The 18,094-nt window shown below is 36.7% G+C and overlaps 1 protein-coding gene across 1 annotated transcript in view; it reads left to right on the forward strand.

The window, feature by feature from the left end:
• LOC118179740 (uncharacterized) overlaps nt 1–18,094 on the forward strand; it is a 57,591-nt gene that overhangs the window by 19,256 nt on the left and 20,241 nt on the right. Inside the window, exon 4 of the mRNA XM_085826300.1 lies at nt 17,349–17,513. Within this exon, the coding sequence (XP_085682426.1) occupies nt 17,349–17,513 (165 nt within the window). The remainder of the gene's footprint in view (nt 1–17,348; nt 17,514–18,094) is intronic.

Here is an 18,094-nt window from a genome sequence, read left to right on the forward strand (position 1 = left end):
CATACCCAATTTTGATAGTGACTATCCAATGAACTCTGAAATAAGAAGAAAAGAAAATTATTTCTTTAAAATCTTCAATAACTAACCAGCAAAGTTTTTTTACTAAACCACTGCAACAACATAAAGCAGCAACGATCGCGTCATATAAAATATCGCGTTTGCTAGCCAAGAATAAAAAAACATTTACAGATGGAGAATTAGTGAAAGAAGCCATTTTAGAAGCTGCTGATTCACTTTTTGAAGAATTTAAAAATAAAAAGGAAATAGTTTCAGCTATAAATACGTTGCAATTATCGTTGAAGATGAGGACGTTCAGTTCACAGATCTTCTTTTACATACTGAAGTGAGGTGGCTGAGCAGAGGTAAAATACTTGAGCGGTTTATCATGCTTTTGCAACAAATAAAGGAATTTATTGCATCAAGAGGCGAATTTTACGAGCAATTAGAAAATAAGGATTGGCTAATCGACCTCGGATTTCTGACAGATATAACGGCAAAGTTGAATGAATTAAATTTAAAAATGCAAGGGAAAAATCAGCATATCGCTGACATGATTAGTGCAGTAAATGCATTCAATTGTAAGTTAGTGTTGTTGAAATCCCATCTATTGAAAAAAATCATTATCACATTTCCCAAATATAAAATATACTGTTGAGAGTTTAAATTTGAATAATGAAAATTTTACTGCTACATCATATTTAGAAATTATAGATAAGCTAATAGAAGAGTTTTCTTCTAAATTTGAAGATTTTGCAGCACTAGAACCCGTTCTAAGATTTTTCATAAATCCATTCAATGTTACTGAAGATGATGCCCTTGAAATAGTTTCAGTGTATTTCGAGCTTCATAATATCGAAGACCTAGAATTAGAAATAATAAACTTGCAAAGTGATATTATTTTAAAAGCCCATAGTAACGATAAAATGTTTTGGAACTTAGTCGATGAAAATAAGCATCTTATTTTAAGAAAATGTGCGCTAAAAATTTATTCATATTGTGCAACAACATACAATTGCGAGTCTTTGTTCTCAAATATGAAATATTTGAAATCAAAATACCGAACAAAGATTAATGACTCACATTTAGATAATTGTTTAAGGACCGGGAACTTTAAATATATCCCCAATTATAAGAAATTAGCTGAAAATATGGACACCCAAGTTTCACACTGAATTATATGTATCATTATGTATGACACCAACAAAATAAAGTTATAAAAAATCTGTTTTTTTTATGCCTATTTATACCTGTTGATTATCTGTAAAATATGCGCCCTCAGTTCTTTTCAAATTTAGTATTGCGCCCTTAAGGACAAACAGGTTGCCGACCCCTGATCTAAAGTGTATCAAAATTTACAAATAAAAAAAGGTTAATATTTATTTGTTTACTTTATTAATCATTTCTTTCAATGTAAGTTGTCTAAGTTGCTTCGTTTTTTGTGCTAATACTTTCTCTTTAATTCTATAAACAGACATAATTTCTTGTTCAGTTCCACTGTTCAAGTACTGTAATTGCTGTGTCGAGAATACTGACTAACTTGTCAATTGAAATTTTTTCGTTTTCAATAACCTCTCTGTCACTTTCTTCACTATCGAAAGCGGTACATCGAAACATGCTTTCGCTTTGTAGATCCTTTGGCAGCTCCAGAATCGGAAACTCTTTTTGACATAATCGAAAGTTCAAGCTTATTTTTTTTAAATTGCTCTAACAGTCTGCAAAAAAATAATAAGCCGGATCCAATTAGAAGATTAAGGAACAATGCAATCTGCAACATTAACTGAAATAGATAATTTTAGCCTAGCGTATACCATCCGTTATACGTTAAACGCGCATGTGTAAACGTATTATGCCCATGCATAAAGGTATGCGCGCGTTTATGCATTCGCAGAAGGTTTGTAGCTTTGAGGTCCAGATTATAGATCATTCCGGAATATGGACGTCCGGATCAAAGACTTTGTACTATATAGTTAATTTTAAGTGTCATTTTATCTTAATATAAACGAAGCATAAGTATAATAATGTTGATACAGTAATTTTTAAATTTCATACATATAAGTTTATTTTTACTTACACTTAATGCATTTAACAGATATTTTTGTTAATATAATCTAAAAGCGATATTGGACAACATCAAAAAGTTAAATGAAATAGCATTAAACTGTATTAACATCCTTAATGCCAAAATAACTTTTCTTGTGTTAACTATTGCAGAGAACCACCCATTGGGACATTGCATTTTTTACTCTTCAAGCTTGCCAACAGAATTTAGCAAAACATACACGATATTAAGCGTACGTAAGTCAAGCGTACCTTCTTAAACCTGATAGGTAGCAAAATACGTAGCGGATTCGGAAACTAAGTAGCGTTTCATTCTAGCGCCGTCGCAGCGCTGTGGTAGGCGTCCCGCGCATGCGCACTAATCTTTCTTGTTCACTGACTTTCAATTGTCGCCATTTTGGTTGCTCTATGTTGTGTTTTCAGTTTGCTGTGCACATTCAAAATGTTTAAGACAATTAGTTCTCCCGCTGACTGTGAGATTCGTGCCGTGATTAAATTTTTGAACGCGAGGAATGTTAAGCCGGCCGAAATTTATCGTCAAGTGACAGAAGTTTACGGTGAATACGCGATAAGTGATGGAATGGTGAGAAAGTGGGTAAGAATGTTTAATGCAGATCGAACAAGTGTCCACGCCGAGGCTCTGAGTGGTCGGCCTTCTGTTGTCACCGATGATTTGGTAAGGAAAGTTGATGAAGCAATTCATGAGAACAGACGCTTCACAATGACAACTCTTTCAGAGGCATTTCCACAAATTTCACGTACTGTTTTGTTGGAAATTGTGTCTGACCGCTTGAATTATCGCAAACTGTGTTTCCGATGGGTTCCAAAAATGCTCATTGATGTTCACAAAACAAAGCGACATGGTAGTGCCCTGACATTTCTCACGCGGTACAGTGATAAGGGAGAAAACTTTTTAAACCAAATTGTGACAGGTGATGAAACTTGGGTGTGTCATTTCACACCAGAATCGAAACAACAATCGATGGAGTGGAGACACACTCATTCTCCGAAAAAACAAAAGTTCAAAGTGACAATGTCATCACAAAAAATCACGTGCACTGTCTTCTGGGATAGGAAAGGCGGTTTGCTTACTGAATTTCTTCCCAGAGGTGAAACCATTAATGCGGCACGATATTGTGAGACTCTAACAAAACTAAGGCGTGCCATTCAAAACAAACGAAGAGGAATGCTCAGTAAAGGAATTGTGTTGCTCCATGACAATGCTCGGCCCCATACTGCTGGTGTCACTCGATCGTTAATTCGACAGTTTCATTGGGAGCAGTTCGATCACCCGCCGTACAGCACGGACTTGGCGCCGTCCGACTATCACTTGTTCCTGCACATGAAGCGCGAGCTTGGTGGCAAGCGCTTTGGATCTGACGATGACACGAAAAATGCTGTGGAGTCGTGGTTATCGAAACTGGCGGAAAGTTTCTTTGACGATGGTATACAAAAACTGGTCACCCGCTATGACAAGTGTTTCATCATTGGCGGAAACCCATGTTGAAAAATAGTTTAAGACATGTATTTTCATATAAAAATAAAATTGGATTCGAAAAAATTGTTTTACTCTTTTTTTTTTTTTTTTTTTTTAACGGTACTTAGTTTTCGAATACGCCTCGTAGCATGACATTAAGCATATTTAAGTTTAATTTATTTTTATGTGGAGAGAGGAAGAATAAAGCATTTAAGCCCATATAAATATAAATACAAATTAGCTGGTTGAGCATAATATTAAATGTAAAGTTAACAGAAAAGGCACGATATTAAGGAAATCTAAGCCAAATTTAGCTGATTAAACATGCTATTAGTGTACATGAATTAAAGCTTGGTGGGAAAATATATTAAGCATATTAAAATAAAATTTAACTTGTTAAACATGATATTTAATGCATGTTGATTTAAGTTAAATGGGAAAAAAAATAGGTAAGTAAAAATAAGCTGGTTAAACATAATATTTATCACATACAAGTTAATGTCAGGGAATAAAAATAGAATAATATGCGTATCTATATAAAAATTAGATGCAAATATAATTAGTTAAGTTTTTGAAATAGATTTTGAGTTAGTTTTGATTGAAAACAGTTAAAAGTGTGTATGTACACCTATGCAATACTTCATTTCCTTTTTATTAGATTTGTGTGGCCCTGGAAAAGATTATTTTTGCTCAAACTGGACTGTTAAGAATATTAGGTACTCGTGTGTTAATGGAGGAGGGGGAAAAAAATTCAGCCAAAAAAGGGGAAATAGTTCCCAAATTTGCACCATAACACAGATTAATCATTATTGCAATCATGCGATGTCACAATTTTTAAGTATGCCTACAAGCCACAGTATTAAGAATGGCTTTTTTTTTTTTTTTTTTTTTTTTCCCAGAGTCTGTATATTTGAGATTTTTCAAACAATGAAGCCTGTGCTATTAGTTTCTTACAAGAGTATCGTATAATGCTGTATAATTATAGGTAATGTATAATTATAGGTGTTCGAATTTGCACATCTTGGAATTCAAACACAATATATGAGTGGGTATGGGGTTTTTCAGAATGGCAGAAGTGCCACAAGACACCATTTGAAGCCATGCTTAGTGGCATTGATCTGGCAGTAGAAAGTTGATAACTCGGGGTAAAAACCTTTTGAATTGATTACTAAGTACTTTTCACCTGAAGGAAAAATAAAAATCTTATTGTATCAATTGCGGCAAAGTTAGCTAATCCTTCTTTTTTAAAACCGAGGGTAAAAATTTTTTTAAGGTACCCCTTGGCGATTTTTGGCAGTACATGGATACCGAGTTTGTGCAATGCTTTAAATTGTTATTTTGGCTTCCGTACCAGAGATTTTTGGCTCAAAAATTGCCGCTATGCAAGCCAAAATAACAAGTCAAAGAATTGCACAAACTCGGTATCCATGTACACATCAACCTATTTTCACTTAAAAAAATCCCCGAATTGCACAAAAATGGCATTGTGCCCTCCCTTGACTTTATCCATGTACACATCGACCTATTTTCACTTAAAAAAAAATCCTGAATTGCACAAACTATGCTTTATGCACTCCCTGGAGTTTTCCCATGTACACATCGATATATTTTCACTTAAAAAGTAATAAGAGCACCCAATTCTACAGTAGAGGCAAACAAAAAATATCTAATCTCAATAAACTACATTTTAAACCAAACAATAAAATAACAAAAAACGGAAAATCATGTTATGTTTCTTAGCACTACACAAAGCAAAAATCCCGCTACCTTATTTAGCAATTCGTTCGTCTTTAGTCTGTGGCACACAAAATTCCTTAACAGCATGCAAAAGCTCCCTAAAAGTATCTGAACTACAATCCATATATCGGAGCTGTCACAGAAATTCACAAAAATAAGAGTCAAAAATATACTATGTAGTTCTAACCTATGGCTACTAAGTAAACCTTCATTTACACAATTAATGAACTTTTCCCCTTTGGTTCCAAATCGTACAGAAACTTCAAATTAATCCCCTACTACATTCAACCGTTGTACCGTCTAAACAATGAAACAAGCAATGTACTTCCTAAGCAACACACACCACAAAAGCCTTTGCAAAACATCCCGTGATTCAAAATTTCCCAGAATAATGCAAACAATTACGTCATAATAGGGTTTCCATAACATTCAACTACTCAGGTTACCATAAATGATACAACAACTTGGCGATAAAGCATTCATATAAATTATCTGCCGGATTTTCCTTCTGAAGATTACTTTTTAATAGTTTCGCTTTTAGAAAAGATACTGTAGAAGACAGACAAAATAATAATAAATAACTGAAGAATAAATTGCATGTGTAAAGGCAATGATGAGTATGATACAGTGTGCAAATTTGCAAAAAAAATCAATAAAACAAAGCAATGGCAATGCTAGAGAAATGGTTGCAACCTGCGAACTGCACTTTTATGCAATTTTCTCTGAATTATAATTTTCTTTACTGTTTTCTGTCAGTTCTAGATTTTACTCTTCCGTAAGCTTTTCTAGAGAAATAATCCTCCCACCAATATTCAGAATAGTGCATCTAAGTGAGTAGTCAGTATAGAGATGTACGTATGTATGCAGAATTGTAATATGTGGTACATTGTGATTATCCACACGCCAAGCAAAAAGTCACTGACTCGTCAGTGACACTGAGAAGTATTCGTCAGTTATTGATAATTTTGGGGAGAAATATTTTTTTGGTTATCTTTACATCTATTTTAATAATGTATCTAGTGCTGCCTATTTTTTACATTCTTCTGTTTCCATACAAAGTGTACATACTTCTTGGTTTTTTGCATTGTTTATCTTGAAATAACAATGATGCAAATTGGAGGGGAAAAAACACTTATCATGATGTCAATAATTTTATATTTCTGTTCTGACTTATTATTATTCGGTAATTATGACGTCATTATCCATTAAGTATTTTTCTTCGATATTTCGTACTCCGGTTTCCGGAACGTATAAACTAAATGTTTATAAATTTAGAGGCAACTCAGATTTCAGGTCGGCGGATTTTTAGTGTTAGACTGTATCACCAAAACTGTCCATTGCCACCTAAATTTGTACTCACTTTTATTTCATGGGGCATGGATTGTAACAGAAGGTGCAAAGTTTTTGACAAACAAAAGCAGCAGCTTTAGTCCTCTTGTGTAATCTAAAATTGGGATAAAATCCTATTTCTATTTTTTTTATTTGTAATTTATTCTGTGAATTTTGCATTTAATTAAATAATCAGATTTTTCATTAAGCTTTATTTATCATTAAGGATGCCTATCACAAGTTCCATATTGCACCAACATTTCTGTTCGGCATAAAGTGTTAGGCTGTTAATGGAAAATGAATAATAATAATAATAATATATGTATTTTTAATCAAATGCTAAATTTAACCACAGTATTTTAAATTATATTTTTACATTAATTTTTTTAATTATATTACTGAAATTAAGTAGGCAAACAGAATTGTTGATCTCATTGAATTCCTAGATTAAAAATTAAATGTCTTTTAAGTTGTGTTTTATAAAATACATTTAACTTAATGCCATGTCTAAATTCAAACATTTCTAAAGCATAGCTAAATTATCTAATGGGGGGGGGGAATGTTCATGTGTTACACAAGTCAGTTTTCATATAACTAGCTGTTGGTGACTTTATGACACAGGTCTCAACAGCATCAAATGATGTGGCAATCAGAACAGTGATATAAGAGTATGAAATTACATAAACAGGTCAAAATTGCAATTGAATTGTTTCCCTGTTATGTCACTATCATAATCTTATTTTAGCATAAAAGGCAATCACCTACAGGAAAATTTACGTGATAGTTCACAACTCTGTTGTCATTCTTTCAAAAAAATGTATTGAAATGGAAAACATGGGGAGTACATCATTTGCCACCAGATGATACAGAATTGTCTCCTATTGGAAACTCTGTGTTTTGGCAGTGCCCAAGAAAGGAAAAAAATATCACTAAGAACCAGTTGTCTTAAATATCCCACTCACAAAATGATCAGTTTTCTATTAATAGTTTTTACCTTGAAATCAAACTGCAAGCAGGGCACATACACAGTCTGAAAACGTCTGGCAGGCTACATTTTCTTTTCTTTTTTAATAAAATGAGAAATTTTATAAACAAAATGAAAAAAAATTAAATGAATTTTAAATTTTGCTTATTAAATATTTGTCGTAACAGTACCTGCTTCACTCTTTGGTAAAGGACTGGTGTCCACTATATTCTACATATACCTATTAAATATTTATCAAAACATACAAAAATTCATATTTAAGTTTATTTATTATATGAAATCTAAAGTCCATTAGACCTGTTAGACATTTTTATTGGTTACACTTTGTAATTCAAATAAACTGGCAGTTAATTAAATTGTTCGACTGCCATTCCTTTCAAATAATTCTAAAATGATTTAATGATTAATTAAATTAATCATTAGAAAACCTACTTTAAATTAAACTATTATGAAGATTTTCGATGTTTTTGCAGAAAATTTACCAAGTTGGGAAAAAATGTGAGAAATAAGAACAGTCTAATCTCTTTGCTTTATTTATTAAATATTATTTCAGTTCATAAATAAAAATACGTATATTCGTGTATAAATGAATATAAACTTCTTTATTTATCTAGAAAGAATTGAATCATGTCTTGTCCATCGAGTTAGCTGGGAAAAAACTCTGAGGGCCGGAAAAAAATTCTCTAGATCTTATAAAAAAAACTCCCCCCCTTTTTGTCTGAAAATGATGTCTCACAATTTTTAGAAATTGTGAGACATCATTCCCGGACAAAAAGGGTTTTTTTTTTTTTTTTTTTTTTTTTTTTTAAGCTTTAGAATTTTTTTGTGAGTTCTGAGAAATTTTTCCCAGCCGACTCGATCCACGAGACTTTACCATTTTTTTTAAGAATGGTCTTTCGATTTAGAATTTCCTTGATCTATTTCTTTCTAATTGCAACCATTCCAAGAATGAGTCACGGTTTGTTTTTCGAAAGGGTGAGACATCATTAACAGTCAAAAAGGGGGTAATTAATTTTTATCATGTCTAAAAGACATGATAAAAATTAACAAAAATATTTTTTTTTAATCTAACTTTGAGCCAGAGAAATTTTTTCCCGGCTCTCAGAAATTTTTCCCATCCGACTCGATGAATAAAACATCACCGTTTTTTAAGAATGGGCTCACTGTTATCTATTTCAGTATTCTACATTTCGCGTCCAATGACTGCCGACTGTTCAAGAATGCAGATCCACATACTAGATTTTCTACAGAGAGGCTTGAATTTATGGAGGGAGAGTGGATGACTTTTTCCAAGATTTACGACTCTGGACCGTCAAGAGGTGAATGATCTTTTTTTTTAATATATGGATGGATTCATTTATTTTTGGATGGACATAGAAAAATAGGACAAAGTTCTTTCCAAGATCGGATGAGAGATGGACCCAGAAAAATGGGTATCGGAAGGAATGGAATGCATTTGCACTCATTCCTTCCAAGACTCATTTTTTTTTGGTCTCCTGATTCGTCGCTCTCTCTCTTAGTCCATTTCCATAAATATAGGGAAAGCGGAGAACCTTTCCCTACTTATTTAAAAAAAAATCTTTTTTTTTCTCAGTTTATATCAATTCAAATATTTTTCAGAACGGACAATTCTCTGTCGTCTTTTCGGTTTCATCGTTCCAACACTCTGACCTACTCTCAGTGGATTTCGGAGCATTGGGTGGGGTAGACAGTTCATCGTCCCAACACTCTGACCTAGTCTCAGTGGGTTTTGGAGCATTCGTAGTCAGTTCATCATCCCAACACTCTGACAAAGTCTCAGTGGATTCTGTCTTTGGATCCTCTGAAGCTATTTTGGGGGTCTCAGGAGATTCTTTGGGAGGTTCGTCCCAACAGACTGCTGGATCGTAATGGGGACTATTTTCAGGTAGTTCTCCCCAACCCTCCGTCTTGCTAGAGCTATTGGAAGAAAAAGAAAATGACGACAAATGAGAGCCCATCAAGTGGAAAGGCGTATGCTCATCCGGATTTTCAATCATTTCGAAACAGGTCAGATTTTCCCATTTCTGGAGGAGCTCATAGTACGTTTTCGGGGACGGATCCTTCTCTAACTGATCGTATGCTTTATCAAAAGCTTGCAGAGTATTGTCTTCCTCCTTGATCTCCATCTCCTCTTCCTTCTCCGTTCCGTCTGGATAGACGTGATTGATATAAAAATCCCCTTCCGTAATGTGTCACGGATAGTTGCGCACTTTGTTTTCGGTACAATGGAACGATTTTCTCCTTTAATGATTTTGGGCACATTTTCCCCGATACCTCCAAATGATTCCATCTGGCACATAAATTTCCGTCACGGGTTTCTGATAGTCCAAGACTTTAGCGAAGAATTTGGCTTTCTGGCATTCCACCACATAAATCGTGGAGAAGTTGTGAGTGAGCGACTGGAGAATGGGCCCTAAATGGTTGTAGGGAATATGGCCTTCGTTCCAACGAAGCCCATGTCGGTTTCTCGTCAGCCAGGCATTCGTCTTTTGGTTTTTGGCACTCAGCTGGTTGAGAGGTTGAGGAGGTCCAAACGTCAATGATCCCACGGTCAAAAGATCTTTCGTCGCATAACACAATTCTTTTAAAACGTAGGTAAATTCGCCCTTCTTGTGGTTATAGGACTGGAAACCCTCTAGATCGAGCGCGATAAAGTTTTCTGAACGCTCCATGGCGATGGAAAACAAATATATACGGGTTATGTCTCCCACAAACAGGAAAAGAATCGAAAATATAACAGGAAAGATCTAGAAAGAAAAAAAATTAAACTTTTTTGAGTCATATTCTTGAGACATTTTTTTTTCTTTTCAAAGAATAAAAGGGCTAAGAAGAGAGTTCTTTAAATGAATTTATTATTATTATTAAAAAAGAATAAAATCGATTTTATACATATTCATAGGACAAAATGGACTTACCAGCTCAGTTCACGTGTTCTTCTGTTCTGAAGTAATCTCGCGAAGGACACACACTTTTATACTCGTGCGACGTCTATCGTTATCGCGACCCCATCAAAATGTCAGGGTCATTCCAACGTTTTTCATAAAAGGATCGTGATGAAAGAAACTGATAAAAAAATATATTTATGAAATTATATGTGAGGGTCGTGAGAACGTTTTGTTTTTTTTACCTTCTCCCTCATGATCCCCCGCCTATTCCAAAAAAAAACAAAATGTCTTTCTTGGATCGCGACAAGGTCACAAAACAACTCGCAGGACTTTTTTTATCTCGATCTCGTCAGGGTCACCGTTTCACTTAAGAGGACTTATTGACCCTGAAGGAGTTGTCCTGTAAAGGTCACCTCGGGAGGCGCAAAAACTAATCTGGTTGGAGTTTTCAAAAAAGAGAACGGGACCCTTCCAAAACGAGAGAAATATTATATAGAAAAAGACTCGTTCCCCTTTCCCCTTTTTTTATATTCTTATTCGAAATTCTTTCGAGCAGAGCTATGCATGCTCAATGCAATCGCTTTAAGCCCATCTTGGACTCTCATCTGTATTGGAGTTTCATCATCGAGCCCTCCTAAAAAAAGAAATCATGATGAGATGAGGTGGCATCACGCGGTCTATAAAAGGGATGGTATTTTGGGGCGATCTTTATACGGGACCTTCTCCTCTTCGTTTTTTTTTTCCGTCTCTCAGGGAGGAGGCGAAAAAACCGCGTTGGGTGAAGGAAGTAGTACGGAAGAAAAAGAAGAAACAAAATGGTCTTATCCAATGTCCTTTTTCCTTTACTCCACCCAGTTTTTTTTCGATAACTTTTTGAATCCAATCTTGGCTAGGGTAAGGTGGTCATGGGAAGCCAATGGATACATATCTTTCATGAAGAGCGATAGAGAGAAATGGGCTGGATGAAACAGGGTGATCTACAGGGAAAAATTTGAAAAGGTAACAGAAAATCCATTTTTAACAAAATGGGGATCGATGGACAGAGTCTGTTTCCATACACAATGTAGGAGCTTGTCTTCAGGCTACAGCACAGACTGAACTGAAACGAAGCTCGGAATACTTAAAGAGATCAGGAAGATTTCATTTTTTAAAAAATGGTGATGTGTTGTCGATCGAGTCGGCTGGGGAAAATTTCTGAGAATCGGGGAAAAAATTCTCTGGCTCAGATTAAAAAAAAATTTAATTTTTATCATGTCTTTAGACATGATAAAAATTAACTTTACCTCCCTATTTTGGTTCGAATCAGGTGTCAACACATGTCAGCATGTTTCTAAAATAAATTTCCAAGAAAGATATGACTCATTCTTTTTCTTAGAAATCTATTTTTAGAAAGGGTGAGACATCATTCAAAACAAAAAGGGGGGTAGAGTTAATTTTTATCATGTCTAAAAACATGATAAAAATTAACAAAAAGTTTTTTTTTTAATCTAGGCTAGAGAATTTTTCTGAGAGAGCTCAGAGAGATTTCTTTCCATTCTTTTCCGACGATGGAAAGGGAAAATACTGATCCGATTTCCCTACGCTTTAGGGGAAAAACAAAATACTTATGAAATATGTGTTGAAATTGGCTATTCAAATGAGTGACGTTCTGTTTCTCATTGGAACTGTTCAACGGTGACTCCACTCGTCTCGTTCTTTGGGGTAGAGGATGAAAGTACAGCGGTTTGTTGAAATCGATGATAGTTTCCTCTTTAGCAGGCGGAACTATAAACCTATCCCGTCTTAATTCTTCTAATCTCTTTGAAAGTCTTTCCACTTGTTCTGTTAAGGTTTCCTCGGTACTCATGGTCTCTCTTAGTTTAGGGGAGTCTCGAGGTATTGGCTAGAACAGAGGATCCATGGATCGTTGTGAAATCTTTCTATGTCTTGTGTAACTTGGAAGGTTTTTCTTCTTCTTCTTCTCGTACACTTTGGTGGAGTTATGGAAAAGAAATGGGATGGGAAAGAAATCAACACGTCACAAAAAGGAACTCTTTTTATTGTTTTCTAGGGATTCACGTACCATTACATTAATGAACATTCAAGGGATCTCTCCAAGACCAAATTTTAGAAGAGGACCACAAAGAGTACTCTGGAGGATTCTCTTTCAGGTCTAGGTGAGATAAAGGTTGAGACCAATATTCTTGGGTTTCTAAAGCGTCACAACTTAAATATTTATTATTATTCGAAAGTTCATCCTCCTCATCGCCACACGGGTTCTCCTGGGGAGACTCGACCTCGTACACTTCTTCTTCCTCTTCCGCCTCCTCCTCTTCTTCTTCGACGGCTTTGCTCTCTGGGGGGTAAGAATGTAGTTTTCGGAGAACGTAACTGCCCTCCTTCAAATGGTATCGAAAATTCTTAACCTTGTTCTCGGCACAATGAATGAAATGCTGCTTGCTGAAAAATTGGTGTCGCATGCATTTCGTCTTGTATCGCCACTCGGTTTTCCCCGGGACGTAAAACTCGTAAACGGACCGCTGACAGAGCTTGCTGAAGAATTCAGCTTTATCGTATCCATTGACGTAGATCGCCTCCGCATTTTCGGTCAGCATTTTCAGTATCGTAGGAAGATGCTCGTAGGAAAGACGACCCTCGGTCCATTGAAAGCCGTGTCGGTTACGAATAGTCTGGTTGACCGCGGCTCGATTGCGGGACGATAAGTCATTGTAATGGACAGGAGGGAGAAAAATCATGGATCCGCATAAGGTTAAATCATAGGTGATGTAGCCCAGTTCTTTCAAGATGAAACATATTTCTCCAGTCTTCAGATCATGGCAGAGAAAGGATTCCATGTCCAGAACAATGTAGGAAGGAACCTTTGAGAGGTTTGGCACTCAGGATGTCCATCTTCAATTGAAAAAAAATTCTCTTTTTCTCTCTCGCTGTGTGTATCCTAAAGAAAAAAAGGATAGCTCTCTCTCTGCGATCTCCTCTTTTATAGAGAGAGATAAACAAGAAGGCACGTGACAGGTCGTATAAATTCTGGGAAAGGTCACATTCGTGTATATATATATTTTTTTAATATCTTGCGCATCTCAATACATCAATAACAAAGGTCACCTTGGAAAGAAAAGGGAAAAAACATGGAACTCGTGCTCGACTTTGAAGGTTTCTACGATTCTCAAGGATCCTTTATTGTGAAAGAATTGGCCTACATCACGTTGGACGGCACTTCTCGAGGGGTATTTGTTTTTAAACCCCCGTTTCCATGGAAAATGCTCACCGAAAAAGAAAAACGAACCGCTGTGTGGGCGAGTGATTATTATCACGGTTTGTCGTGGTACGAAGGAGACATTCCGTACAGTTATTTCCCATGGGTGTTAACTATGTTGACGGAACCCTTTACCGTGGTTTGGGTGCGAGGAGAAACGGAACGGCGGTTTTTAGAGAAAGAGTTGCAAAGATACATTTGTCGCATTTCGGGATCGATGCAAGAGATTCTCAAATACAATGGGATCGAACGAATAAATTGTCCTAATCATACAAAAGGTTTTTTCCATTGCGCTCTACAAAAAGCGGTTCGGTATCATTATTATTTAAAGACACAGAGAAGAAATTCGCAAGGTCGATCATGAAAAATTCAATCTTGACAGAATTTATAAAAAATATATATAACGTTACTTCTTCAACAGCACGGATGGTTCTGAAGCGAAACTTGGAATTCTTAAATAGATCAGGGAGAATTCATTCTTAAAAAAAATGATAAAGTCTCGTAAATCGAGTCGGCTGGGAAAAAATTCTCCAACTCAGATTTAGAAAAAGAAACACTTTTTGTTAATTTTTATCATGTCTTTAGACATGATAAAAATTAACTACCCCTCCCCTCTTTGTCTAGGAATGATGTCTCACCCTTTCTAAAAATAGACCATAACTCATCCTTTCTAATTGCAACCATTCCAAGAATGAGTCACGGTTTGTTTTTCGAAAGAGTGAGACAACATTCCCAGACAAAAAGGGGGGTAGTTAATTTTTATCATGTCTAAAGACTTTTTTTTTTTTTTGTAAATCTGAGCTGTAGAATTTTTTCTCAGCTCTAAGAAATTTTTCCCAGCCGATTCGATCCACGAGACTTTACCATTTTTTTAAGAATGGTCTTTCGGTTATTTATTTGTTTTTTTAAAAAAATTCTGAGCTAGACCTATCTATTGACTTTCACGCGTTTTTACTTCCCGTTTCTTTTTTCCTAAAATTGTAATAGAAACATTCTGAGATCTCATTTTTCGAGGCTAATGCACGGGTTCTCCAATCAAAAGGGTTACTATAAAGGGGTTGGTTTGAATGCATTTTATCTGCAAATTTTATAGGATTCTGTTGTTGAGAGGGGGTGGGTATATTAATATTATTGCAGAGTCGTTTTCTACATGGAAGTCTAGTCTCATCAGAGGATCTTTGCTGAGGATCGTCGATAGATTGTTTTTCAATAGGAATGATTTCTCTCTGATCCTCAAGAGATATAGGGGGTCCTGTCTCGAGAGATTGAGCGGTCTCTCCTCCTCAAGGAGTCTTGATAAAGGGAGATGAGTTTCGGTTCCCTTATTCTCGAGCGGTCTTGACAAATCGAGAGGTCCCTTATCTTCGAGAGGGGTTGAGAAAGGGAGAGATCTTTGCTCTTCGAGGGGTTTTGATAAAGGGAGAGGAGTTTCGGTTCCCTTACCCTCGAGGGGTCTTGATAAATGGAGAGATTTTTTTTATCTTCGAGGAGGTTTGACAAAGGGAGAGATCCCTCATTCTCGAGGGGTCTTGATAAATGGAAAGGTTTTTCATCTTGGAGGAGGTTTGACAAAGGGAGAGGTCCCTCATTTTCGTGAGGTCCCTCCTTCTCGAGGGGTCTTGATAAATGGAGAGCGTTTTCATCCTCGAGGGGTTTTGACAAACGGAGAGGAATCTGAACAGGCTTCTCCTCATCTTTATCGAGGATGTTGATGATAGGCTTTTGGAAAGGTTTCTTTTTCTTCTGAACAGGCTCCTCCTGATTCTCGGAGAGAGGGATGGGGTAGTTGTTCCACCATTCTATTTTTTCTTGCTCGATAATTTTTTCAAAAGTCGTGGACTCGTTAAGATGAGGAGGAGGGTCTTCGAGAATAACATAATATGGATTCTTCCCAGTCCTCATGATCGAAAGAGTTTCTTGCAGACATTTGTGCAACCATTCGCTAAAATGAACGAGAATTCCCTTTTTCTTCTCAAGACGATTCATAATCCTATTTATTTGCGAGACGGTTGGAAAGGTGGACGTGTTTTGCTCGTTTCATTAACAAAATTTGTGCGTCCAAAGTAGAAACGTCACGAGCCGTCAAACGTTTTCGTTGGGCAGAAATTCGTCCCTCATCTTGTGACAGCTACCCACGATATGATAACCCGCACATTTTAAAAAATCGCAGGGTTTCAAGTAAACGACTCCTTGGATGATATAAAAGGAAAGTTCAACATTTTTATATTTGAAAGGAATACACGTGGTGAGCTGGGGATTCCTCCTCATGATCAACTTCGACAAAAATACGACTTTTTGGCTCTCCCGTTTTATTTATAGAGAGAGTGACCTCCCCCCTCCTCTCCCTTCTTCCTCTATCTTTGGACGTCCTTGGGATGAAAGGGTGACTAAAAAAAAGAAGGTCATGGTTGGTTAGTTTTTTTTATTAAATTATTACTTTCACTTCCTCATTCCAACCCACTCATCTTTAAAAAAGAGGTCATGGAGATAAGATTTCTTGGAAAGGAGATATATAGAGAGAGAAACAAAAAAAAACACAAAACTGACGTCATAGAGACTCTATGTGTATATATAAAAGGGCTTTTATTATTTCTTTTCATTGGGAGCTATGTCGCTGTTAGATGTTTTTCCAACTCAACGGATTTCGAACGGGGAGGATTTGAAGACGCTGAAGCAAATCGCCAACCTGAAAATCTTTTTGGCGTGTCATTGTGCTAAATTTATTCCGCATTCACCAGCTCATCAAGGGATCGTTTCTTTCCAGCAGGATGTCGAATCCTCCGACCTGCTCGTTCAGAATATATACAGAAATTTATTCGACTCTCAACAAACGAAAGAGGAATCCCCCTTCTCTTGGAACCGGGTGGATCGAGCTTTGAGACGGCCCATTCAAACAGACCGGAGATATACGGATTCGCGCATGAGTTTTCGGTGGAAGAATATTTTTCTCACGAAACGATACTTTACGTTTGGAGTGAGAACGGCGGCCGAGGACGAAGTTCTTATTGTTCAGACCACAGCCGCTTCCCTCGCCTATTACGAATCATCGTCCCCCAAACTGAAGGAAAGAAGTTTTAAAGTCACCGACAGGATGAAATATAAAAAATATATCCTAAGACCTTTCCAAAACTATGTCGTCCCTCCGAAAACGTAATATCTCATCGTCACGACCCAGAAGAGCTTCTTTCTCGTCGATCGGTGCTCGTGGACGCTTTGGAAACAATTGAAAAAGGAGATTCATTTCCAAACGCCGATGGTGTTTCAAGAAGAGAAGAACCCACAGCCACCTTCACCCATCCCTTCCTTAGATGATGAGAGGAGATGGACAAAACAGTCATGGCCCGAAAGAAGATCGACCAGTCAACGGAATGAAATCGAAGTCATCACGATCGAGGATGAGGAGGAAGAAATAAATTACCTCTTAAAAACGGTTGACTTACCGCAATCTGCCTGGCGTGGAAGATCCGCTCAAGAACCCAGAATCTTCTTTTTCTTCTCCGACTTGTTCAGACAGGCAGCTTCTTTCAGACTCCTCTCAGACGTGTCCAGAACCTCTTCCAGTATCCTCTTCTTCTTCTTCTCCAACCTGTCCCGAAATCGTAGAGGTAGAATTTCAGCCTGGTCCACAAGCTTCAACGTGTCCAGAAATCATAGAGGTAGAACCTAAGCCTGGTCCAGAAGCTCCAACGTGTCCAGAGATCATGGAGTCAGAATCTCAGCCTGGTCCAGACATCATGGATCCCCCCACTCATCCCAAAGAGACTCCAAGTGTTTCAAGACAACCTTGGGAGGATCCAGCCCTTCCCGTATGGAATGATTATATGGACTTACAAAGTTTGATGGAACATGAAGAAGAAAATAATACTGATGTGTGGTTCAAAGATTGTTTAGATCAGTTAATCTCAAATGAAATTGAACTGTTATGGAATTGTATTTCTGAAATCACATCGGAAATGGGATAAAAACAAAAAAAAATTTTACCAAATTGTATGAGGGCCATATCAATAAAAAAATATTATATATATACCAATCTTGGTGCTCCAAGTTTCCCAAAATAAAAACCCCATTCAAAGAGAGATTGTAGAAAGCCTTCACTTCAGTTTTTTTCCCCAAGATGAGAGGGTCTCAAAAGGGTTACCCAATTCAAAGAGAGAGGGTGTAGAACATTCATTTTCAGTTTTCCAAGGTGAGAGGGGGTAGAGCGTTCATTTCAGTTTTCCAAGATGAGAGAGTCCCCAAAGGACTACCCATTTCAAAGAGAAGTTATGTAGAGCCTTCATTTCAATTCTCCAAGGTTAGGGGGGAATAGTTCCAAAAAATGATGACCCATTTTCAAAGAGAGATTGTGT

This window comes from Stegodyphus dumicola, chromosome 11, assembly GCF_044657685.1.
Source record: "Stegodyphus dumicola isolate Sdum_Otavi_A_Nest chromosome 11, ASM4465768v1".
NCBI classification, from domain to species: domain Eukaryota; kingdom Metazoa; phylum Arthropoda; class Arachnida; order Araneae; family Eresidae; genus Stegodyphus; species Stegodyphus dumicola.